Source organism: Ochotona curzoniae, unplaced genomic scaffold, assembly GCF_017591425.1.
Source record: "Ochotona curzoniae isolate NIBS_2020 unplaced genomic scaffold, NIBS_Ocur_1.0 contig_883, whole genome shotgun sequence".
In the NCBI taxonomy this organism is placed as follows: domain Eukaryota; kingdom Metazoa; phylum Chordata; class Mammalia; order Lagomorpha; family Ochotonidae; genus Ochotona; species Ochotona curzoniae.
Window position 1 is genome coordinate 32,454,347 of NW_024466599.1, and position 27,484 is coordinate 32,481,830.

General features: G+C 40.1%; 1 protein-coding gene across 2 annotated transcripts in view; it reads right to left on the reverse strand.

The window, feature by feature from the left end:
- SRBD1 (S1 RNA binding domain 1) overlaps positions 1-27,484 on the reverse strand; it is a 179,665-nt gene that overhangs the window by 21,396 nt on the left and 130,785 nt on the right. Inside the window, exons 17-19 of one of the 2 annotated variants that reach the window (XM_040993200.1) lie at positions 8,408-8,514; positions 6,213-6,389; positions 2,557-2,739 (exon numbers count right to left, since the gene is read on the reverse strand). In XM_040993200.1, coding sequence (XP_040849134.1) covers positions 2,557-2,739; positions 6,213-6,389; positions 8,408-8,514 — 467 coding nt within the window. The remainder of the gene's footprint in view (positions 1-2,556; positions 2,740-6,212; positions 6,390-8,407; positions 8,515-27,484) is intronic. The other variant, XM_040993201.1, reaches the window with a different exon arrangement.

Below are 27,484 nucleotides of genomic sequence, written 5' to 3' on the forward strand. Positions count from 1 at the left end.
ACAAGAATGTTCGCAACAGTTCTACTTAAAACACCCCCTCCAAAACTGGAAATAGTCAAAGTTCCATGTGATATTGGGAAATACATATTTGTTCTTCCCTTTCTAGGGGGGAAAAAAAACCAAAAACACCTAAAACTGCAAAATAATGAATGGCTGGTGTTCCTAGATAGCTTCAAGAGCCTGCAGGTGGAAAACCAATCATGTCACAGAGCACTGGAATTTTCAACCCCAGCCCCCAAATTCTGAGGCAGGCAGAGGGGCTGGCTGGCTGGAGGCTGAGCTGTTCACTGGCCAATGAAATAGGCAACTGTGCTCCAAAGGGGTAGGGTCTTGTTAGGTTTCCAGAAAGCTGAAAACACAAAAGTGCTAGGAAGATGGCATACCCTTGACAGAGTATGGAAGCTCTGACCTCCTGATTCTATATCTCATTATAAAAAACTCGTAAGCATAACATGTGATTCCCGAGTTCTATGAGCTGATAAATTAATGGAATATAGGGAAAGGATCAAGGAACCTTGATTATTGCAGGTCTCTTATAAGTATAGGTCACAATTATGCTTGTGGCTGGTTCTGAAGACACAGAGGTCTGACTTTTGATATTATGCCCTCAAATTGTGAGATTGATGCTACTGCCAAGTAGACAGTGTCAGAGCTAAACGGAATTGGAGATCAGCTACCTGGGGTCTGCTGGAGGATATGCTAGGAAGTGACTGGGTCTTGGTAGAGAGAACTTCCCATATATTTTGAACACTATGAATCAGAGAAATTTTCTACATTGTACTGAGAGTACAGAACAGGAAAAACTGGGTTTTCCAGTATCCCTTAGATTCCATCAGCAGAACTGTGTTATAATCATTCAATGAAATATTCTTAGCAATAAAAAAGGAACAAGTGAGTCTGGTGTGGTGGCTTAGCAGCTAAAGTCCTCGCCTTGATCCCATATGGGTGCCAGTTCTAATCCCGGTGGCCCTGTTTCCCATCCAGCTCCCTGCTTGTGGCCTGGGAAAGCAGTCGAGGACAGCTCAAAGCTTTGGGACCCTGCACCCGTGTGGGAGACCTGGAAGAAGTTCCTGGCTCCTGGCTTTGGATCGGCTCAGCACCGGCTGCTGTGGTCACTTGGGGAGTGAATCATTGGATGGAAGATCTTCCTCTCTGTCTCTCCTCCTCTCTGTATATCTGACTTTGCAATAAACAAATAAATAATAAATATTTTTTTTAAAAAAAGGAACTATAATATGGATAAACCTATACACATTTATTGAAAGACGCTTGAGACAAAAGAAAATACTGATTTTTTTTTTTACATGAAGTCTAGAAACAAAATAATCTTTGGTAGAAAAAAATCACAATGAGTAGTTACTTCTATGAGTGAGAACAAAGGAGAACAAGGAAGCATTTAGTGACATCAGTAATATTCTTTACCTAGATGGGGGTTTGTATCACACAGATGTTGGTATTCATGAAATTCAATGGCATCTGAATTTTAACTCAAAAACATATATAAAAAACTACCAAAAATTATTTAACTGTAGTCAATCATACGCAGGCTGAGGTATTTAGTAGGGAGTGAGTTGATTTCTGAAATTTTCACATACAGACTAACACATAAACAGATGGAAAAACAGGTGCAGTTAATGATAAATGTTAGTGATAAAAAAATGAAGTGTGGGTACAGAGGAATATACTGTAAGTTTTCTAACTTTCCTGCATATTTATTTCTAATAAGAAATGACCTGGGGAGAAAATGAAGCAATGTTTTGATGTTGATTAGTATGCTTTACTCTTCTGTTCTTTTTTTCTGCGTGTTACAGTTTTTAAAATTCTAAAGATTTCCAGAAGAAAGCAAATGAGTTATTTACTAAAATAATCAAATGATTTTAAAACAAAAGATCTCATTTAGACTTGCTGAAAATTAAAATATTCACTATTTTAGTATCACCTATTGTATAATTCAGTAAGAATTTTTGGTTATGTAACATGCCACTCTGTTTGGACTAATTAAAATTTTTTAAAGCTAAATAAATGTGCTATTAAAAAGCATTTTCTTCTCTTTTAAGGCTTCACACACATACGGCTCCCCTTATGACTGAAAATTTCATATCAGTTTGTGTAAATAAAAATTCCCTGCGACTGCACCACTCTTTAGACTCCATTATAACTCATCAGGCTGATATTTCTCAGGAAACCCGAGTTGGCTGTTTACTTTCTAAAAAGGCTTTATCTTTCCAAAAGCACAAGCATTATGCCAGGTGCTAGTCAATTGCGTCTTGTTAATTTCTAAAACAAACAGAAGAGAGTGCCATGCAATTTCCATTACACACACTTCCCCATTAGAAGCAGGGTTTATTAGCTTGACATTGCTCCAGGAATAATGGTTTCATTTCTCACTGAAACAAAATAATGTGCCACATAACTCGGCAATGCGGAACTTCTGAAAAATGTTGTCATGTTAAACATGGTCATACTTTTCTGGTTCCCTTATGCCAAAACAAAGGCCGTTTGCAGCAGAGAACTCGCTCTGGGCATGTGGCCTCCCCCCACGGGCCCCAGACTTACCTCATTGCTATGTCATATGATTCCGGATGAATACAAGTTTGGTCCAATGCATTTGGCTTCAGTACAACATTCACTGTAGTTTTACTCTTCTTTTTGCCTTGTTTCTCATTTGTGATCTCAACACCTGCTGAAGATGTCACAGCAGCTCCCTGAATTTGGCCTGAAGAATCAGTCTGCTGACTGCTGTAGCAATTTAAAACCAGAAAGAAACCGAAGAATGTACAAAAGGCAAAAAAGATTGGGGGGGGGGGAGGCTGGGTGATAAAGAGGAGTGCTTTAATTTAAACTGTGCTCATTTCTCTGCCATACAAATATACACAAACAGTAACTATTCATTTTACAGAAATTATCATTCATTTGCTTCAACCACTGTTAACAGGGCTGTTACTTAAAGCCAAAAACATTTTTAACTGATTTGATCTGTATAATTTGCCAATTATGCTAGCAGCAAACAGAAAACTGGAGGAAAACAAAATAATGAGGCTGCTCAGAGCTGAAGAAAAATATAGGTTCTCAAAAAAACCAAGTGAATACAGAACAGGACAAATTTGAAAAGACTCATGTTGGTATACCATATGAAAACTTTGCAATTTTTTTAAAATTCAAAAATATTGTCAAGACAGAAAGAAATTAAATCAATTGCTTCAACAGAAATTAGAATCATATAAGCACCAGATTTCTCACTAGCAAACATCAGATGTCAGAACATAGTAAGGCAATATCTTAAAAGTTCTCTGACATAAAATGCATCAAATACCAGATGCTATAGAAAGCATTAAAACAAAGAAAAAACCACTTAGTGTATTCTGAAAAGGCAGCATTACTAGTAAAAAAAAAATAAATTTCAAAGCAAAAATCATTAAGTGAAACAGTAGTAGTCTACACTTAATTAAAATAATAATAATCAAGAAATGAATCTTCCAGTGTCAAATTATCAGCTGAAAAATTTAAGACTAGGGTCCAGTGCGATAGCACAGTGGTTAAAGTCCTCACCTTGAACACAGTGGGATCCCATATGGGCACTCGTTCTAATCCCAGTGGCCCCACTCAACATCCAGCTATTTGCTTGTAGCCTGGGAAAGCAGTCAAGGACAGCCCAAAGCCTTGGGACTCTGCACCCATGTGGGAGACCCGAAAGAGCTCCTGGCTCCTGGCTTCAAATTGGCTCAGCTCCAGCCATTGCAGCCGCTTGGGGAGTGAACCACCGGATGGAAGATCTTCCTCTCTGTCTCTCCCCCTCTCTGTATATCTGCCTTTCCAACACAAATAAATAAAATCTCTAAAAAAAGAAAAAAGAGACTAAAAACAACCTGAATTGTGCAGACACACAGAGTAACAACAAAAACAAACAAACAAAAAAAAAAAACAAAACAAGCCACACACACAAAAAAACTTACATGTAATAATTTTGAAAGAGGTCCAAAATATAAGACTTAAATAAAGTAAGTTTCAAATAGCTGTAGAGCATGATCTTTTTTTAAAAAGATTTTATATTTTTATTGGAAAGTCAGATTGACAGAAGAGACAAAGATCTACAAGTGGCTGCCATCGCCTGAACCAAGCTGATCCAAAGCCAGGAGCCAGGAGCCTCTTCTGCATCTCCCACACAGGTGCAGTGTTCCAAGGCTTTGGGTTGCCCTCAACTGCTTTCCTAGGGCACAATCAGGGAGCTGGAAGGGAAGTGGAGCAGCCGGAACACAAAGAAGTACCCATATGGGATCCCCATATGGGATCTTGGGGCATGCAAGGTAAGGATTTAGCCACTAGGCCATTACACCAGGCTCTGAATTGGTGTGCATTTTAAAAATGAACACATATGCAAAGTAATAAACCTACTTTCTGGAACAACATATAAGAAATTATTTTGAAATGGGAGATTTACACACATTTTACTTTTGTTCTCCATTCTATTTAAATTTTTACACTTGGTATTAAAGAACATACAGACTAACAACTATAGGATTACTTTATCCTCAATATTTTGACTTTTCATTCTGGGATTTGTGACCTATTTACAAAGATCTACCACAACTCCAATGTTTCATAAACTTTGTCCAAGTTTTCCTCTGGCATTTAAAAAATTTTTAAAGATACATTTTTTTACTTATACACCAAGCCAAAAGGAAGAACCTGGAGCTTCCTCCACATATTGGCAGGCTCCTAAGCACGTGAACCATCTTCTGCTGCCTTCCCAGGCCTGTCAGCAATGAGCTGGCTCAGAAGTGGAGTACCCAGGTCTTTCAGAAATGTCCAAATGGGATGTTGGCACCACAGGTGACAGGTTTGATCTGCTGTGGCACTGGCTTTTCTTCCTGTACTGTTACAGTCGCACCTTTAAGATTTAAGTCTATAATGCATTTGGGATTTATCCTGGTAAAACTTATGAGTAAATACTACAGCCTCCTTCACACATACCAAATTCTAGCCAGTTATCATAATATCATTTATGAGATATCTCATTATTACTTTGAAATGTCACCTTTATCATAAATTAAATGCCAATTCTGTTTCCGTGTATTTCAGACTTCAGTCTGGTCTATTTCAACATTATGCCAACTGTTTGATTATTATTGTTTTATAATATATTCTACTGTCTTGTGGGACTGATTTTCCTTCGGTCTTTTCTAGAAGAAGTTTATTTTTCCATGAGGCCTTTATTATAATCTTGTCAAAAAGAAAAATAACTCATATGAATAAAACAGATTAGTCCCAAATCAACAGATACATAAAAGTTATTCCTTTTTTTTTGTTTTTTTAAAGATAACACGTTTACCCACTTTCTTAGCTTTTGTTCCAGCAGGAATAGAAAGTACGAGCCTGCGGGCTTGGTCTGATAGCCTAGTGGGTAAAGTTCTTGCCTTGCATGTTGCAGGATGCCACATGGGCACTAGTTCGCATCCTGGCTGCTCCACTTCCTTTCCAGCTCCCTGCTTGTGGCTTGGCAAAGCAGTAGAGGATTGGTCCAGAGCCTTTGATCCTGCCCCTACATAGGTGACTTGGAAGAAGCTCTTGTTTTTGGATTGCTCAGCTCCATCCATTGTGGTCACTTGGGGAGTGAATCAGCAGATGGAAGATTTTTCTCTCCATCTCTCTTCTCTGTAAATCTGACTTTCCAAGAAAAATAGATAAAAATCTTAAAAAAAAAAAAAAAAGAAGCTCTTGATTTGCATATTGATAATTAAGAATTTGGAAAAGTAGGGGAGCCCTTCCATGCTTAGGGAATAGCTTTCAGTGTGAAGTCATCATTGTGAAGTCACCTTTGTCACCTCAGCTTCACCCACTCTTCCTACCTGCTATGCTCCAATCCTGCAGACCTTGGCCCCATTTCTTTCCCTCCTTTCTTGGTCCTGTCTTGGGCCTTTGCACACTTAATGATGACCTTCCTGTGATGTTTCCAATCTCCGTGCAGCTAATTTCTCTGATTTACTAAAAATGATGCTCAAATAGCGTTTCAATAAAACTGTTTCCCAAGACAGTGTTAGAGTTCCCTGTTACAGTTTCTGTATTATATATTACACAAAAACTACGTATCCAGTTTGTTTGCGAACTTGTTCACTGCTATCAGTAACTAGCAAAGGTTTCTGGACATATTAAATGAAGGTGTGGGCAGTGGACATCTGGAATCAGTAGCTACAACGATACACTTAAATAATCACCTGCAAAATGTTCGAATGTAATCCTGGTTGATTCTGATGAACCCAGCACACTGTTGGAAGGATTTTGGACCCAGCCCTTTCACTTCCTTCAGCTGCTCTCGGTTGATGAAGGGCCCATTTTGTTCTCGCCATTCAATAATGTTTTTGGTTCTGTTGGCATTGAGTCCTGCAATATGCCTTAAAAAAAAAATAAAGTAAATAACATGAGAAAACAACCCATACCTCACCTGGAGAGAGTGACACGAACATGGGGAGTACAAAAACAACTGCACCCACACTCTAAGTTAATCAAATTAGAGTTAAATAAAAAGGACAAAGAGGAAAAAGATGTCTAAGAAGAGAGGACAACTGAACCAAAACAATAACAAAATCAGTATCTGTCATAAAGATGCAGGTAAAATACTACACAAGAAAAACAGCCATGACCTACACTATTTCTGAGCTAATCAGATTCCTTGTACTTCTGAACCAAAAAATATATTTTTATAAGATTTATTCACCTCTACTACAAAGTCAGAGATACAGAGAGGAGGAGAGAGAGGAAGATTCTCTGTCCAATGACCCACTCCCCAAAAGACCACAGCAGCCAATCAGAAGCCAGGAGCTTCCTCTGGGTCTCCCATGCAGGTGCAGGGTCCCAAGGCCGTGGGCCGTCCTTGACTGCTCTCCCAGGCCACAAGCAGGGAGCTGGATGGGAAGCAGGACCACCAGGACCAGAACCGGAACCCATATGGGATCCCAGTGCATTCAAGGTGAGAACCCCAGCTGCTAGGCCACCGAGCTGGGCCGCCCCTCAAAAATATTTAAATTTTTAAAAGGATTTACTTATTTATTAAAAAGTCTAGATGCAGAAAGAGAAAAGCAGATGTAGAAAGACAAAGAGAAAGATCTTTCATCCACTTTTTTAGTTCCCACACGACTTCCAGGACTTGGCAAGGCCAAAGCCAGGAGCCAGTTGTCCAACCTGAGTTCAGTGGCCCAAAGATTTAGGCCATTCTCAGATACTCTTCCAAGCCAATTAGCAGGGAGCATGGTCTGGAAGTGGAACAGCCAGGAATCAAACTTGACCACATGGGATGCCCATGTTACCAGCAGTGGCTTTATCCACTACACCATAAAACTAACTTCAAGAAAGAATCCTGCATATTTTCCTTTAGTTTTGTAAAGACAATTAACAATTAAAGTTATAATGTTCACAACTGTGTCACTACTCTTATTTTGTACTGAAGAATGTAGAGCTAAAACACAGAAAGGCACTTACCCATGAATGCCATGGTTAGTATGAAAATACTGACATTAGGGAGATTGTTTGGTAGCAATAAACCCACTATGTCCCATCATCCTATATATAGGAACTTGGACATAGGAGCCACAAACACACTTTTGGTGCTAACTCTAAAATAAACATTGAAATATTTATAGAATGGAAAAACTGGGACTCAAGGGGTAAAAACATTGTTATTTCCAAGAATCTTAATTCTTATTATGTAACTAAATTTGCATAACTATGAAATGTCTGTATAACTGTGGTAGAAAAGCAATACCTTAAGGCAGAAGCAGTACCTTCTGCCGTATCAGTTTCAATGAAAAAGGTCCAAATCAGGAAATTTCCTGCTGTATCAGCAGACCTGGGTAATAAATGCAAAGCCAGGAACAACAACAACAACCAAAAGCAGCTCTCCTGTAACCACACAGAAGAAACCGAGAAAAATGTAAGATGTAATTGTATGATGGAAATTTTGACAGGTGACTTGTGAAATCAGGGCAAAATTATGGCAACTATACCTTGAAACCATCAGAATTTATCTCTTGGATATTGCCAATTTTGACAGATGCACGCAAGAGACTGAACTAGGAAAAATCTCTATTCTCATGTGGTGGGAAACAGCTCTTTTCCATGTTAACCTTATTTAAATTCTATTAGCGAAACTAATGCACTCAATGGTTACCATATGCTCTTCACTTCAGATTTGCAATATTAAAAATGATAATGTGAATTGTTACAATTCTTTTCTTAAATGATGTCTTCCCCTCTGACTGATTATCCAAAGCAATGTGTAAGGCCTGACTTTTCCTGTGCTTGACAGCTCTGCACATGTGTGTCTCCCTGTTATGGCTGAGGTTGGACTGGTGGGGGATGGGGAGCAGTTAAACTTGAGATTCTGTGATCTTCAGCCACAGACTTCTTGTCTCACCTTAACAAAACTTCTGAACAGATGTTAATATCTACTCCCACAAAGCTGACACATTCTTCTACAACACTGTCCAGTGTTGCCTTGAGTAACGTCTGGGATACATCATGCTGCAAAGACAAAGATCAAATATCAATCAACACTGAAGGAGATGCAGTGCACGGACTATGCCATTACTCTGTCTATAAATGCTGGTAGTTGGCTAACAGACACCATGGTCAATTTCTTCATCCTCTCAAACATTGTTAGCAGATGTCATTGAGCTGAACTTCAGGAATCTTTGTTTTCTTACTTTCTAAGATATTCAGATATCTGAATTGAATATAACAACACTGATTTTTTTTCCCCTTTGCTCAAATTTCTACTAACACAGTGGTTCTCCAACTTGAGGTTGTCTCAGTGTCATCTGTACAGTTTGTTAATATTCAGATTGTTTGGCCTTAGATTTAGCTGTTTGATTAAGAATTGTCCATTGAAGCAAGTTCGAGGGAATGTGGCCTGAGGGTCACTTTGAGGCATACAGATCTGTTTCATTCATGGCCTGCATCATGGTGTTATCCTAACTTGCACATGTATTTGATTCCTTAATTTCTTTTAAGAGAAAAAACAAAGGAGCTGGCATTGTAAAGCAGCAGGTTAGACTGCCATCTGTGATGCTGGAATCCTTTATCAGAGTGTACAGAGGAAGATGGATCAAACAAGTCACCCCCGTCATTCAAGTGGGAGATCAGCATAGAGTTCTGGGCTGCTGAGCCTCGACTGTTATGGCCATTTGGGGAGCAAGATAATAGATGAAAAATCTCCGTCTCCTCCTCCTTCTGTCTGTGCCACACTGTGTGTCAATAAATAAAGCCTGAAAAAACAAAGATGATGCTGTGGCATAGTGGATAAAGCTACCTACCACCTGTGATGCTGGCATCTCTTATGGGCAGTGATTTGTGTTCTGGCTGCTCTACATCTGACCCAGTTCCCTGTTTATGACCTGGGAACAGCAGTGGAAGATGTCAGCCATGTGGAAGACCCAGATGAAACTTGGGTGCAGGGGCCAAAGGACTTGAGCCATCCTCTGTTGCTTTTTCAGGGCAAAAACAGGGAACTGGACTAGAAGTGGAGCAGCTGGGACATGAACAGGTGCCCACATGGGATGCTGGTACCCACAGGGAGAGGCTCAGTACACAATACCAGCGCTTTTCTTTCTCTCCCTCCCTCCCTCCCTCCCTTTTTTCTTCTCTCTCTCTCCCCTGACTTATTCATTTAAAAGGCAGAGTTATGAAGCAAAAACCCAGAGACAGATGGATACCGATATTTCTGATCCACAGGTTCACACCCACATAGCCGCAATGGCTAAGCTGGGCCAGGCTGGGGCCAGGCTGAAGCCAGCAATGGAACTCTATCTAGTTCTCTCATGTAGGTGGCAAGGGCCCAAGCACATAGGCATTACTCCACTTTTTTTTTTTTTTTTGCAGGTATATTAGTAGGGAGCCAGATCAGAAATGGAGCAGGAGGGATGCCAGTGTCATAGGCATACCATATGGGTATCAGCTTCACCCTCTGTGCCACAATGTCAGCTCCTCATGCCTCTATTTATGTAGGCCACATGCTTTGGAGAAGCTGGCCTCACTTCTTGTAGATGATATCCATTAGTTAAATCAGTGGTTTTGTAAACTGAGGGTTGAAGGGTAAACAGTGAGTCATTAAAATTAATTTGAATACTTTCCATTAGAAAGGAAAAATCAAGAAAGAAATAGAATACCCTGCCCAGAGCAGGGTGAACATATCCTTAACATGGAACTAATACTAGAATAAATAATACTGCATACTGAAACTATCATGTGAAAAGCATAAAATATAGAATGGGGCAGAATGCTTTGCTTACTGGTATCTCTTTTGTACCCGCTGATCAATTTGGTCCCTGGTTGTAGGAAATAAAGAATTACGAAGTGAGAGTGTTACTGTGGTGCAGTGAGTAGAGAAGAAACAGAAAAACTGAACAGACCTATTAGCAAGAAATTCAATCCATAATCAGAATGTCTCTCAATAAAAAAAAAAGTTCAGATCAGACAGCTTCCTTGCTGAATTTACCAAACATTTCAAGAAGAATTAACACCAATTCTTCTCAAACTCTTACAAAAAATAAAAGAGGAATGCCTCCAAACTCATTCCATGAGGCCAGCACACTAAAGCCAGTTAAAAACATCATAAAAAGCTACAGACAGTACCTTTATGAATGGACACAAAATTCTCAGCAAAATATTTTCATGCTAACTCCAAGATCATACTAAAAGGACACATACCATAAAACACACATGATGTATTTAGCATGTGTGAACTCAAGAACCAGATTCTGGGTGAACTCAAGAACCAGCGTGATGACTCAGTGACTAAATCTTCACCTTGTATGTGTCGGGATCCATGAGTGCTCATTCATGTCCTGCTGCTCCACTTCCCTCCCAGCTCCCTGCCTGTGGCCTGTGAAAGCAGTGGAGGATGGCTCAAAGCATTGGGACCCTGTAGCCACATGGGAAACCTGGAAGAAACTCCTGGCTCTTGGCTTTGAATTGGCTCAGCTCTGGCTACTCTGGCCACTTGTAGAGTGAACCTGTGGACAGAAGACCTTTCTTTCCTTCTCTGTAAATCTGCCTTTCCAATAAAAACAATTTTGAAGTAATTTCAAATTTAATTAAAAAATAATCTAAGAGTAGTGCAAAAAACTCCCACATAGCCTTCCTGCAAATAGGTACTTCAGCATTTATTTCTAAGTAACAAGAACATTGTCTTACGTATCCATAGTTATTTAAATTAAGAAATGCACAAGTCTAACAATGTTATCAAAATCTACACCCTATATATTAACAATTGCCCCAATTATACTCTTTACAGAATTTTTTTCACAACCTAGAATTCAATCCAGGATCATATACAGCATTCAGTTGTATCTTTTCATACTTTCAGCAAGGCATGTTCTCAAAGATGGTTCCCAAAGATCCTCCAATTCTAGATTTGTCTATTAATGTGATTCCCTTCCATTGAACATAGAATTCATCGATTAATTTTTCTGAATCAATTATTATTAAGTTCATTTTACCAGGCACAATGACTGATCTGTATAGTATTCTAAGTCTTCACTCAATTAAAATGTAAAAAGACAGGGTTAATCAGGTACCTATATGGATGACTTCAAAAAGTTAATCCAAGTTAAAAAAACAGAGACACATTTATTTTGGTAAAAACTATTTGAAATCTATATATGCTATTTTCAGTAAAAGATTTTCCAGAAACTTTCTGGACACTTTCACTTATGGACATAGTACTGTCCTCATGCTCTGGACCAAAAAATAAAAACACCCTAAAAAATAGTCTATGCCTATATATTAACACCTTTCTAATTTTTATTTTGTGGTATTAAAGACATTTAAATATAAATGGAATAAATTTGACTTAATTATTATGCAAAAGTTAAGTATTATTCTAAGAAACGCCTGGTTTTAATTATATTTAGTTGTAAAGACAGACATATATGTGCTCAAATACATACATGTGTGATGAGTGCTGTGGTCATAATGTAACATGCATTTCCTAGTGTGTTTCATCTTCAAAACTAATGAAAAGCAATGGCTTAAGCTAGTTATGGTGGTCCCATTCTATTTCTTCAATTATGGAAAATAAAATGTGAGTGCAAATTTCCTGAGTACTTCACAAAAACACTTCACTTCTCTTAAACAGGAACCTTAATAAAGAGTTGGCCCTTTCTTCCTTTGATTCGAATATGACTCCCGAAACCAGGGTAAGCACTGTATCGTGCAGTGTGACTAGTTCAGGGAACAGCGGGCTCACTAAGCATGGCAAGTGATAGATGTGAGAAAGCAGTTCTTCATGAAGCTCTTGAATTAATAATTATGGACTCACTCTTCCTTTCCTCCTTCAATGAAATTTACCAGCTGTTTGATAAGGAATAATAAATTCCTTTATTGTTCAAGCCACTTTGTGTTCACTAACGTATTTATTTTAACCAAAGCAGTCACTTTACTTTGGGCAATGAAGTGTAGGCAATGAAGACAACAATATGTAAATCCTTGAGCTTTTATTGCCAGGCATGGTCATAAGCTGCCTCTAAAACAGCACTCAACTGGGTATGCACAACGAAACGCATATGTGATTGTATACAGTATGTGTATTTATAATTTACTCTGAGGAAACAGCAAGACATGTACGGAAAGGTAGGTGTGTGTGCATGTGCACATATACACATTCTAAACCTATACCCAGAGAAGACTCATTCATAAATTACGGTGTAGCCATGCCATGAACTGTGAACTACCACAAACAAGTGGTAGACACACCATTTCATCAAAACATCTTCCCCACCCCCAAAAAACCACACACCTAAGATAACACACTAGTTAAATATTTAATTCCTCTAAAATTATACTAGCTATTCTTTTAACACCTACTTTACTAGAAAAAATTTAAAAATCGCTGCTGTGGGCTGTAATCATGGATTTTGCCTATATTCTTCCCCAAATTCTTGCTTAGGAAAGTACTAAAGGATGAACACTATTTTCTAAAAGCAAATATCATACATACATTTGAGAGGGAATATTAAGCAAAGTTCTGTATTGTCCCCATAAGCATGTCTGACATTAGAAGCATTCATTTCACCTTTCTACAGACATTTTCTAAGCAACTACTACGAGCCAGACACTGTGCTAGTTGTGCTAGGTGTTGAACGTATAGGATAAATCAGATGGGTCCATGTCTTCATGATCTGCTGAAAGCTCAGATGTGACACACCAACTGTTGGCAGTCATTGTTACAAGACGACTATGCTAATGATTCTCAAGGACTAAACACCAGGAAAAATGAACTATTCCATTTTTAAAAAGAAGTTACCCAACTGTTTTTTTTTTTTAAAGCAAGTTTTTGGAACTGTATGAGCAGACTTTCAAATTAAGGAAACATATTAGGTTATTCTATATTTCCTTATTTTTTGAGTTTTTTTTTTTTTTAAGAAATATAAGCAGTCATTTATACTGGTCAGCTTTTTGAGGTCAGAATACATGTTTTTATTATTACTAATACAAATCTCCAAACAACTGCACATTAAAATACTGTGTTAATTATTTTGTTCTGAAGCAGTAATGTTGCCTCACAATTATTAAAAACAAATATGTCTTTTCAGATGAAACAATGCTGTGGACTACAGCTTCTATGGCAACACAATTTTACTATACATATTCCACGCTAAACATATTTATTCCCTGATTCCAACTTGAGTCTTGTATTCTGCATTTCTCGCATATCCCTTCCTGCCCCTTCCTATTACCTAAATACACAATGAAGTCAGAAATTAAAGATGTAAAAAAGCTTTACAGGGAAAGTCTGCTTGATTTTAAGGAAAACCAGTTTGATCTCTTGTATGTCCTTTTCCTTGAATGATACGTGACAGTTTAAGAGTCATTCAAGAGATGGTATACTGAATGACCCAGGAAAGATAGAACTGATGGAAGAAAGGGAAGACAGTTGTACTTAAGAAAAGCTCCTCCTCCATTCTTCAACTACAGTACACAGGAACTCTTTATATACTTCCCCTTTTAAAGACCAGAACAATATTAAGAACTGGAGAAATACTTCGTGTAAGAATTTACAACCTGTTTTAGTTTTAACTCAGCACAGATCATTAGCTAAAATGGAACAAATAATCTTGAAATGGAGTTTTTCATAAGCACAATCCTTTAAAAGCACACTCTTCAAAAACCAGCAGAACACTTACTTTTTAAGTGAAGAAACCACATAATCAATAACTCACTGTGCTCATGGGATGCTGGAATTAAAATGGCAAAGGCCATTAGGCCTTAAGCAGGAGAGGGAATTTTTTTCCAACCCTGGCAATAGACTTGCAGTATATCCAGCGATCAATTCACAGGGGAAAAACAACGCAGGGAGATTCTCACTGCCAATTTCCCTCCCTTTGAGGGAAGGTACACTTACTGCATACTCAAATTGCAAGAACTTAAAGCACTGTTCCATGTAAACTGGTTGTGTGAGCGAACCAGACAGAAAGGTCCTGGACAATCACTCAATAAGCCCTGTAAAAAACTGAATCCCTTTTTCAGATTTGATTGATATTTAACATTCTTTACCTAGTTGAGAAGAGTATGCCCCTCCCCCCATGTAAGTCACCAATCAGAGTAGGGAGGGTTAAGGTATGAATAAAGATGGATGGGACAAATGATTCCATTTTTTCTCCTGTGTCTGCAGGGATGGCAGAGGAGGGGGTTATTCCTTGCTTCTACATTACATCAACACCTGGGGATAGGAGGATGGTACTCCGATGACCCCTTACAGACCGTGATGTCGGGGGAAGAATGTTCTGAAGTTTTTACTTGAGTGGTTTTGATAGTTCTGACTTGTTAGTCTGGCTTTCTTGCACCAGAGTTTAGAAAAACCTTTCTAAGGTTATTGGCTAACCAAGTCCACCTTAGTGTATCCAGAGGCCCAGAAACATGTTGCAAAGCTTGGCCAGGAGAGTGGTCCCACCTGTTCTGCTTTCCATTCTCTGACAAGGCACTCAATGATCTCTGTCAGTTTAGATGAGCTGGTTGTCACGTCCCCTGTGTGCCTCTGCACATGACGACCACTGCACAAGCATCAGCAATTGAGGATGGTCCAACCCCAGTCCTGGTTCACTGAGTTCACATACGCCAATGGGTGCTACAGCCTAGCCTAGCCTGGTCCCAGCTCCGGCTCTTTCACTCACTAGTGGGAGCTACAGCCTGGCAGGGGAGTTCTCCAAGTTCCCTGAACAAGGCAGCTCCCAGTTCTGGATTTCCACATGTGCTGGTGGGTGTTGCAGCCCAGCCTGATTGGCCTGTACCCATTCCGACTCTCTACAGTCTAGTCCAACCTGATATACCCCAGACCTGGCTCTCACATGAACTGGTGGTAGCTGCAGTAATACCTGGCCTGTCCCATACTCATTCTGGCTCTTGTGAGTGTCAGCAGGTGCTGAATCTTAGCCAAATCTGGTCAGTTATCAAAATTAGCCTAACCATATGCCAACATATGCTACAGCCTTGTCCAGCTGGTCTGCCCCAGCCCTGGCTCTTACACTTACAATGGAAGCTTTAACCTAGTAGGGGAGTCCCCTAAATTCTCCTACCAGGGCCACTTGCATTACTGAATCTTTTGTGTGCCGGCATATGATTCAACCCAGCCCAGCATGGCCCATTTGCAGTCTCAGCTCTCACTAGCCAGTGTTGCAGCCTAGTCCAACTGGGGATGGCTCACACCCTATTTTGATTTCATGCATGCGAATAGTCCAATCCTACCTGTCTCTGTATCTGGCCCAAACAAATGACTGGCCTGGGCTTCTTTCTGCCCTCCCCGCCTACCCCAGCTACTGTTCTCTACAGCAGGAGGTACAGCCTGGCCCTGCCCAGCTTCCTCTCAGCCCTGGCTAATGTGTCAGGTGAGTTCAGTGGATCAGCCTGGCTCAGAGAGTGACCACCTCAGCTCACCACACCAACCAGTGCAGTCCCACAGATTCAAGCCCATCAGTCCCCTACAGAATCTACCCTTTGATCTGGTTCTCATATTCTACTGGGTGCTACAGCTGAGCCTGATGTGGCACACCTCCTGCTCAGACACACATGGGCAAGTACAGTGGCCTAATACAGCCAGGCATGTTCCTTAGCCCCTACTTATCCATGAGTCAGTGGGCCTTGGGTGATGCTATTTAGCCCAGTCCAGATTTTCCAGATAGGCAGGTGCCATGGCCTGGCCCAGACATACCTTCCAGCTTCCCTTCTCTAAACACTCCATCTCAGCCCTCTCACCTACCTGTGAATGGAATGGCTAGCTCTATGGAAGTTATTCCTCCCCTGTCAAAAATACCCTTGGCAGTTCTTATGTGAATATGTTCCAAGCCCTTTTCCCTCAGCAATCTTCAGCGCCCCCTACTTGGGGGCTGGGGTGGCATATCCCAGCCTGGTGTTCCCTGTCTTCTCCACTTATCTAAAAAAGAAGAAACAACTATGCTGGCACACTGGTTTAGTTAATACAAATTTGACATTAACCAGGCCCAGAATGCCCCTCAGCCTTAGCTGCTTTTCTTTTAGCAGTGTAACACTTGCATAAGTACAAAGCAACTTAGGCAGGTGCCTACAGCTGGGGAAGACTAAATAATAAAAATTAATCTTTCAGGACTTGACTACCACGAAGGTAGTGCAGTGGTATTGCACATTAATCTTCCATCTGCAAGCACTGGCATCCCATATGGGCACTGGTTTGTGTCCCAGCTGCTTCACTTCTTATCCAGCTCCTTGCACCCATACAGGAGACCTGGAAGAAGCTTCTGACTCCTGGCTTCATACTGGCTCAGATCTGGCTGTTGTGGCCATTTGGGAAGTGAACCAGTGGATAAAAGATCTCACTCTTTGTCTCTATCTCTCCATTAAAATTTCTTTCAAATAAAAAAAATCTTAATATATATATATAGAGAGATATGAGAATAAACTGGAAAATCCAAAGCACTGTCAACATGAAACACTGGCAAGTATGAAAAGCAAAAGGAATTCCTATAAGTATACACTTGGTAATGCCCTGGAACTGTGCTCCTTGGTATTTATACAACTGAATTTCAAATGTAATTCATGCAGTTTCATTTATAATTTCCAAATCACAGAAGCAAGCAAGATGCCCATCAGCAGGCAAACGGATCGAAAAAGTTTGGCACATCTAAACAATAGAATATAATTTAGCACAAACAAAAAAAGCTATTAATTCACGAAGACAGGGAAGAACATTTCATACATGATACTAATCAAAAGAAGCAAAAGTGAAAGGGCTACATAATATGTGATTTCAATTCTATCACATTCTGGAAAAGGTAAAACTATGCAGACAGTAAAGTTTTCAGGAACAGAGCACAGAAGACAGCAAAAATGGGAGGGAAAGAAATATTGGTGTGACCTGCAGTTTCAAAGTATGGTGAATGTCATTGAACCCTAATGTAAACTATGGGTATGGATGATAATGATGTGTACAGATTCACAGATTGTGACCAATGTGCCACTTTGGTTTGGTATGTTGATAACATGAGAGGCCATGCTTATACGGGGAGAATAGGCCACATTTGTTTAATTTTGTTGTTAATATTAATTAATCTGCTCTTAAGTATTTTTAAAAGCCTGTAAGAATCAATCTGTTCTCATAGTAAATTATTTGACAGCCATTCTTTGGAGGAAGACCACAAAATTTACATTCTCAACAATATAACTCAGTTCACCAGACAATGAAACTCAAGTAGACGAACAGCCACACAGGGAAATGTGACCCACAGCAGACTAATGGGAGCAGGGATCAGTCATTCAACCAAATCCAACCCAGGACGGCTACATTGGTAGAACTAGAGTATAGAACTAGAACAAGAACTATAAAACAGCTCCAGGACGACTCTAAAATAGTGCCAGAAATGAACGAAGAAAATATACAGCAGCCAAGAAATGGAAGCTATCATAAATAACAAAAAATAAATCAAGAAATACAGTATCTGAAATGAGAAAATTCACGAAACATAAGTAACAGTGAACTGGTGAAGGGAAAAAAATAACAAATGAAAACAAGAGGGATCAGCAGAAATGATCCTATCAGAACAGACAACAAAAAAGGGTGAGCGGGGGCGTAAGTCAGAGAGATTCAAGTGACGTGAAGAATAAGATCAAAATACGTATCTGTGCAAATAGAATCCTGAGAAAAAATAGGTCAGGGCAGAAACAACAATCGAATCTCATTAAAGAAAACTCACATTCATTTGAAAGAGAATAACTGAAAAAGACAGCGAGTTCTCTTCCATCAGCTATTTGACATTTCAAATGGCCGCAACATCTATGACTGTTCTGGGTTGAAGCTCTGAGCCCGGAACTCCATCCGGTCTCCCATGTGGATGGCCTTCTCAGGCACACTAAGTAGGACACTGGATAGAAAGTGGAGCAGGCAGGAAGGCTTAACCTACTGCTCCATAACACTGGCTCCTCTCCCAACCCCCACTTTTTCTTTTCTTTTTTCAAACAAAATGTGCTGACAAAAGAAGCCCAGTAAATCCCAGGAAGGACCCACTAGAACATACAGGGGAAAAGAAAACCTCACTTTGGAGCATTCCAGTCACACTGCTGGATCAAGAGAAAACCAGAGAAATAGAGAACAGACACATTCTACACAGAGGAACAACACTACAGGCATTTTTATATAAAAGAGAACTCACTGGCAAACAGACATGCACTAAAAAATGCTCAATGGAATTTTTCAGATGAAAGAAAACCGGCAACAGGTGGAAAACATGTGGATGAATATAAAATCATGTGTATGTATCCTAACTTTATGTAAATGACATGATTATTAAAGTAAAAATGACAACATAGTATTGTAGAATAAAGGCGCTCACGCCCAAGGAACATGGTGACATGACACAATGCTAATGACTGTTGTCTGTGAAAAGGTCAAAAAACCCCTAGAGTAACCATTAAAAAAATACTGCAGGGGCCCGGCAAGGTAGCCTAGCAGCAAAAATTCTCACTTTGCATGTGCCAGGAACCCATATGGGTGCCAGTTCGTACTCCAGCTGACCCATTTCCAATCAAGCTCCCTGCTTGTAGCCTGGAAAAGTAGTAGAGGATGGCTCAAAGCTTTGGGATCCTGTGCCCACGTGGGAGACTCAGAAGAATCTCCTGGTTCCTGGGTTGGGACTGGCTCAGCTCTGGCCATTGCAGCCACTAGGGGAGTGAGCCAGAGGATGGAAGAGCTTTCTCTCTCTGTCTCTTCTTCTCTCTGTAAATCTGACTTACCAATAAAAATGAATAAATCTTAAAAAAAATGCTGCAAAAGGTATAGCTGACATGTCAGTATTCCATAAAAGGCAAAGATTATCAGTAAACACTATATAACCTAAGCCTCTGTGTGTGTGTGTATGTGTGTGTGTGTGTGTGTGTGTGTGTGTGTAGAGCAGACTTTTTAAAAAGAACTGAAAGGATAGGAGGGCTCAACCTGTCTAAATGATTGGGCCAGATAATCATTTTCAAGGGGGTGATGCCCAGCACTGCTTCTGCTCCTCTGGTTTCATACTTCTGGAGCTGGGGTACACAATTCAAAATGCTCCTGAGCTTTGCACACTGGAACGGAAATGCGCTAGCTGTCCTCTCCAGCTATTTCACCTTCTGATGCTCAAAGTTCTTTCATATGGAAAGTAATTTTCAAATTCAGAATCATTTTCAGCATAACTTCACTAAATCATGTGGGGGGACAGCAGTTAATGAAAAGAGCATGCAGCTAGATACACACTTGTTAGTTAGCTGTTTGTTTGGGTTTCAATCCTATTTACCAATATAACATCCTGATCCTGTCTTTAGAGTTTCCTGTAATGACTGAAATTTAAACAAAACATGTGACTTTTTTGTGAATTACAAAGCTTAAAAAAATGAGTCTTTTCCATCTGTTACTGTACCAGTCCAGTGTTTAAATTTAGTAAATCTAGTGCAATTTTCATCCTGTCTTCTAGCAGGTACTCTCATGTCCTCTAGTGGATACAGGTTGATATGGAAGAGGAAAGACAGCAGCAGGATTGGCTAAGGGAAAACACATAAATTTTAAACAATTGCCTTGCCATATACTTTTGCAAACCAATGCCTTGAACTATCTAACTTACCATAAACAGAGAAAACATTAATACATCTGAACTAGACCACACCTTCCCATCCAATGTGTGGTCACTGCGTTAAAAACATAATCTCGGCTCATGACACATGCGTGAACAGATGCACATCAATTAGCTACACATTTTGACCACACATAATACAAAAAAGTCAACATTTCCACTGTAAACCTATTTTTAGATTTATAGCTTAAGCATAAAAGTGGATTTTAGAAAAATTTAGAGTGTAAAGATTTAGCCACAAGAGAGAATTTTCCTTCTAATAAAATTAAAACAGTGTGCAAAAAATCTAGTCTGTAACTGTGGTTGTCTTAGGCAGGGAGAGGAGACACACATCCCCTTCTAATGCACAGGCAGCCCAGCGCTGGAACTGTTTGAGGGGCAGAGGTTACTGATAAAAGGGATATTAATGCAAAGTAACATAAAAGCCTTTTCTTCACAAAATGTAGAAATAAGCTCCCAGTCAATTCTTCCAAGTATGTTTTAAGAACATATTTTCCATCCTCACATACATATACACATTTGTGGCCACACATGCAGTCAGACATGAATGGGCTTCCAGCCCAGTATCACCATAGACAATGAACTTTTCTCAATTAGAGCTGAGGCTGGTACTGGCTCCATGGGCTCCACATCAGTGTGTTTTCAAGGACTCACAAAGGTAAGGTTTCCTTTTCTCTGTGTGAAGTGTCTCCACGATCAATGCATCAGAGAGCCCAGGTGCTCCACATGACCTGCAATAGTTACTCCTCACCTACCCTATGGCATTGATGGGAATGAGACCGGACTTCAAAACTCTTCCCTCATGCCAGTCCTGTCCTTATGTTCTGTACTCAGTATCATCTGGTGCACACAATGTGTTCAGCGGTAAATAAATAAGTACATTTGGTTGCTTGCTGTACCCTGGACCACAGCAAGCTCTCAATCAGAATATTGTTTTAATCCGCCTCTGTTTGAGTCCTCGTTTCTGTGAGGATCTCTGTGTGTTTACCGGCTTAGATTTTGTTTAACATTTGATGCTCCAACAGCGTGCTTTTTAGTAAATGGTAGGTACCAACAAAACTGGATAAAGGGAGGAACAACTATTGGCAAATTTCTAGCAGTTCCAATTTTTTGGATTCTTCTATTAATGCTGAGAATTAGGTTTAACAGTTGTCCCAAAAATAAAACGAGATACTGGGGACTTGCTTGCCCTTCCAACCAACAAGGGGAACAGTTTGATAGAGTAAGTCTTAGTTTAGAAGCAGTAGTTTATTTTAAATAAGTTTGTGTTTCAAAATGAAGAAATAATTTTTAAAAAAGATTTATTTATTTTATTGGAAAGGCAGGTTTACAGAGAAGGAGAAACAGAGACAAAGATGTTCTGTCAGCTGGTTCACTCCCCAAGGAGTTGCAATGGCCAGAGCTAAGTTGATCCAAAGCCAGAAGCCAGGAACTTCTTCTGGATCTCCCATGTGGGTGCAGGGTCCTAAGGTTTTGGGTCATCTTCCACCGCTTTCCCAAGCCACAAGCAGGGAGTTAGATGGGAAGTGGAGCAGCTGAGACAAGAACTGGCACCCATATGGGATCCCAGTGCATGCAAGGTAAGGCAAGGATTTAGCCACTGGTCCATTGTGCTGGACCCAAAGAAATAACTTTTTTCTTATATTTTAGTTGAAAAACTTTTCTCTGCCCTCACACTTTGAGAAGAAATAGGAGGAACAAGCAGTCTGTCTTCTTTATGTGTTTCTCTTGGGAAACTGACACTTCTCACAAATTACTAGAGCAGTGAGATCCTTGGCGAGCCTCAGTGACACTTAGTCCCTAGCATTCTTTCTCATGTCATCCTTTCCCCTTTGGAGTAAGCAATACCTGTGATTTCCTTATAAACAGACTAGGGCAAAGAGGACAGAATGTCATTCCTGTGATTTGATCACATGGCAGCGTAAATAGGGGTAATGCTCCTGTCTTAATGTAAGCAGTCATGTTGAAGAAGCCCACGTGTCAAGGAACTCTGGATGGCTATGAGAAAACCCAAGAGTGGTCTCTGGCTAATAGTTACCAAAATGTTGGGACTCTCAGACAGATAGCCACTAGGAAAAGGATCCAGTCAACAACCAAAATGAGCTCAGAAGTGAAATCTTTTCCAGTTTCTCTAGATGCCAATGCAGCCTGGCCAACCCCTCGACTGCAGCTTGGTAAGACCCTGGGCTAAGGATCCATCTAATTAAGGTCTATATTCCTGAAACAATGAAACTGAAGTAACAAATGTCATGTTTTAAGCTGCTCCATTTGTGGTCATTTGTTATTGCGGCAACAGGACAACAGTACAAGTATCTACGCTTGCTCAACATCCAGTGTCTAGTTATTCAATGTCCTTTGGAGATGTAAAGCTCACTTTCAATTTACCAGTTAATACCAGCAACTCTTTTGAGTCTAGCTTTTTTGAAAGTTTGTCACTTTACATTCTATTAAGATAATTTTCTTTTAAAAAAAATTACTTGAAATGTGGAGTTACAAAGAGAAAAACACAGACACAGAGAGAAATCTTTCATCCACTAATTCACACTCCAAATGGGCACAATGGCTGAGACTGGGCCAGTCCGAAGCCAGTAGCCAGAAGCTTATTCTGGGTCTCCCACATGGGTGGGGGAGTCCAAGAAGTTGGACCATCTTCTGTTGCTTTCCCAGGTGCATTAGCAGGGTTCAGAAGTAGAGCAGCCAGGACTTGAACTGGCGCCTTTACTGGATGCTGCTGATGCTGCTGGCTTAACACTAGAATTCAGTGCTGTTACATTAATTCCTGTTACATTTCTTTCTTTTTTTTTTTTTTTAAAAAGATTTGTTTTTATTATTTTTTTTTATTGGGAAGGCAGATATACAGAGAGGAGAGACAGAGAGGAAGATCTTCCGTCCAATGATTCACTCCCCAAGTGAGCGCAACGGCCGGTGCTATGCCGATCAGAAGCCAGGAGCCTCTTCTGGGTCTCCCAAGCGGGTGCAGGGTCCCAAAGCCTTGGGCCGTCCTCGACTGCTTTCCCATGCCACAAGCAGGGAGCTGGAAGGGAAGTGGGGCTGCCGGGATTAGAACCGGCGCCCACATTGGCTCCCGGGCGTGCAAGGCGAGGACCTTAACCACTTGCGCCACCGCGCCGGGCCCTCCTGCTACCTTTCTAAAACAATCCCTGTGTGTCGTGGATAGATCCGAAGGCAAGCTAATAAAGAATCCTGCAAACTTATACGATTTATTATTCATTCAATAAACATTGCAAATATTTGCTTAGTGCATGCTTTGTACCTGCCCCTTTTCATAGTACTGTGAGTGCAGCAGCAAACAGAAAAAAAATATACAAGGGGTGTTAAAAATTCATTAATTTCCTTGTTTCTTCCTGTTGTTGAAGTTGTGTAGTGGTATCTCATTGGAGGAGATGAGATCCTGCCAGCCCTACTTTCAGACCAAGGATGATCTCCCAATGAAACTGTTGAATTTGTCTGGACAATAAGATTCTGGACTCTTCACATGGTCCATGCCCGCAATGAAGGAATCATGACTGGTTATGATCTGTACTACGGTAACAATATGGAGGAATTCAATATGGGGGGAGGGTTTGGGGAAGCTCAGAGCCTATGAAACTGTATCAAAATAATAATAATAATAATAATAATAATAATAAAGCATATCATGGAAACACTATGTAAAGATTTCAATTTTTTTGCATCAAAATAAGCAACCTTTAATTCCATTTCCATGAAATATACGATATGCCTTCATACAATTAGGTATACAAAAATTACCACTTCAAATAAATGCTATAATGGGAATATAAACAACACTAGGAAAATCAAAGGAGTGCGAAGTCTTTTGGGTGATTCGGAATTGATTCTTTGAAGCTTTAAATTAAAACTAACATGTAAAAGATACACCCAGCCATAATAACATTTCCAGTTTGGGGGAAGGGGAAGAGAATGTGCAAAGGTTTGCAGGTAGGAACAAACCACACTATTCATGACACTGAAAGGTGGTCAGCGTGCTGTGGACAGAACAGGCAAGGCAGAAAAGGGGTCAGAATAAGTCTGGAGAAGTGGACAAGGTTGTTATAGGTGCCTATGCAGGGTGCTTGAATTTTACTCCAACTACAACAAAAATACAAATGGTATACGTTTATTATTATTGTTGTTGCTGTTATATTATTATTATTTTAATAATCATATTGGAGAAAATGGCTTGAAAAAAGTAAAAAGTGGAAATAAAGTCCCAACAAGAGAGTTTTTCACTGTATCAACAGTGACATGCTGGCTCTCTAGTCAGGTGGCCAAAATGAAAAGATGGAAAGATGGCACCCGGTGCAGCAGCTTAGTGGCTTAAGTCCTCGTCTTGCATTTGCCAGGATTTCATATGGGTGCCAGTTTGTGTCCCTGCTGCTCCACTTCCTATCAGCTCCCTGCTTGTGGCCTGGGAAAGCAGTTGAGGACCGCCCAAAGCCTTGGGGCCCTGCACCCTTGAAGAAGTTCCTGGCTCCTGGTTTCAGATTGGCTCAGGTCCGTGGGGAGTGAACCAGCAGATGGAAGAGCTTTCTCTCTGTATCTCCTACTCTCTGTATATTTGCTGTTCCAATAAAAATAAAATAAATCTTAAAAGATAGAAAGATAGAAAGATGTGGGGAAGGATGGAGAGAAAGTGTTCAGTGGTTTTTACTTTAATGTGGGGAGATGGTTAGTGGAGGGAGGTCAAGAGTTCGTTTCTAGGCATTTCAAGTTTGGGAGTCTACCAGACTTCAAAACTGAAAGGCCAAGTTGGCCAGTGAATGCTTATGGAGTCTGTGGCTTGGGAAAGGATGAAGTTTTGGCGGGGAACAAATATCTAAAATCTCAGAAGGGAAACACAGCACAGTCGGTAGAGGAGGCGGAAAAACCAACAAGCAGGAGGGTGAATGTTGTAGGCAGTTATGTAAGCAAAGGCTGAACACAACTCTCTTGCAGTTGCCATACACAAATAACTGAAATTCATCTAGCAAAGGGAAGAGATTCCCACCTTCCTAATCCGTGAGATGGGTTGCCTTCAGAATCCTTTCCCTGGATGCCTAACAATCTCATCAAAGTGCTTCATCTCCAATGACAGGTAATTCATAAGTAAATGTGACTAGCCTGAATTTTTTAGTTAACAATTCACAATTTGATGCAATTGTTTTGAACCCAAGTGGCCAAAATTCAAAATGCTTTTCAGAATTTATACTAAGTTGTTGAAGTTTCTCAAAATCCCTGTAGAAGAAAATGAATTTTACAGTAATTCCCAAAGATATTTATATTTGTTGCTAGAATGGGTCAGGAATTTTACAAAGACAAGCTAATTTGTCCTTATAACTTGCTGGAACAGCAACTACTATTAAGTCCATTTTATACAGAAGTGGAAACTGAGGTAAAAGAAGTTGCTGAGGGACATACTGCCGAAGTGAACACAGAGGACCTAACTCTTGAGCCTTTTTAAAAATACGTTTACACTGTTTTGATTCTAATAGGAAAGTAGTGTTGCCTGAACAATGCAATTCATCTCCCTTGTTTGGGTTACAAAGAAATTCATTGACTTTACCTATTTTATTTTCTAAGGAAAATTTTTGTAACAATCACGAACATGTTTCTTTTTTTTTTTTTTCTTACAATATTTTCTACTTATTCATGTGGCTTCTCATGACTAAAAATGCTCTGACAAAATAAATACACTTTTAAAATTCTATAATGTATTGTTCTTATTACCGACCTTATGGAAGGAGTTTGGTGTCTGTGCAATCTCAGAACACAAAGGCAAGAGAATTCTAAGAAAACACCTGGCAACTTGCTTTGACAGGGCTGGAATTTTTCCCATTATAAAACCGTAATTTACTTTCTCCTGTTCCCCTCCCCTCTAATTTTTCAATCCTCCTGTCACTGAGAAGGATCAAACTGCACCGTTTTATATGAACACTGAAAATAATTATGATTTGTCACCTAACCAGCTCAGCCATGAGTGACAGATGCATTTGTCTCTCAAAGGAGACTTCACTGCTTTGGGACATTTCCATTACCGGCTGATTCCCTGACAGGAAGCGTGGAGGTTAGACATGGGTCATCAGAGTCAGAAGACAAGGAACATGTTCCTCCACCTGGTCGTTTGGTCTCTTTCCCTTCCTGGCTAATCAGCTATCCTTGTTGTGATAAGATTTGCCCTTTTAAAATATTTCTTGGCTATTATCTCTCTTTTTTGTGGGCAAGCAGTATAGGAGAACAGAATAATATCCAAAGCTCATTATGAATCTCAAAATTTTCAGACTGGAATGGCTTACGGTTATAACCTTTCCATTTCATAGAAGACAACTGGACACATGATAAACAAAATAGCACAAGATTAAATCAAGCACCAGGAGAAATGGGTTGTAACGAGACACAGTGAGCAAGAGACACATCAGGCTTGCTTCCAGATCCCATGTTAATGTGATCTATTATTATGTAGCATATGACTATATGTTATTCCTCCATAACCCTCCTATATTGGTTATCCACTACTGTGTAATAAAACTACTGCAAAGCATAATCATTTAAAACACACACACTCGGTGCTGTGGTTTGACTGGTAAAATCTCTGCCCGTGACACCCACATTCAAGATAGATGCCAGTTTGAGTCCTAGCTGTTTCATTTCTCATACAGCTTTCTGCTAATGTCCCCAGAAAAGAAACGGAAGATGTTTCAGGTGCTTGGATTGTTGCACCTACCTGGGAGACCTGGAAGAAGCTTCTGGATTCTGGCTTCGGAAGCACCCCGCTGTGGCCACTGCAACCATTTGGGGAGTAAGTCATCAGATGGAAGATCTCTGTCTCTCCCTTCCTCTTTCTCTCTCTATAGATCTGCCTTTGAAACAAATGATTACTTACAACATACGTATTTATTACTTCACACAGCTTTTGAGGAGCAAGAATCCAGAAGCAGTTTAGCTAGGTGGTTCTGGCTCTCAGGAGAGTGTCTCCTAAGAGCTGGCAAGGTGCCAGCTGCAGTTTGAGCAAATTCAAGAAGCTGTTTTCAAGATGGTTCACTCACATACCTGCAGGTACAAAGCCCAGACCCTTCAGATGCTACTGACCAAGGCCTCAGTTTCTCTCTACATGGAGTTCACCTCAAGGATAATCACGACATGGCTTGCCCCACAACTTGTGATCAAGAGAACTGAAGCAACTGTGACAGAAGTCACAGCACCATTCAGAACTTAACTTCAAAAGTGATGTTTCTTTCCCTGCCACTGGTCAGCAAGTGCGACACAGAAGCTAACCAGACCATGGTGTGAAGATCAGGAGGCAAGGATAAGTGAGAATTGTCTTAGATGCTGGCTACAACAAACAAAATTATTTCACTAGTCCATAAAATCAAGAA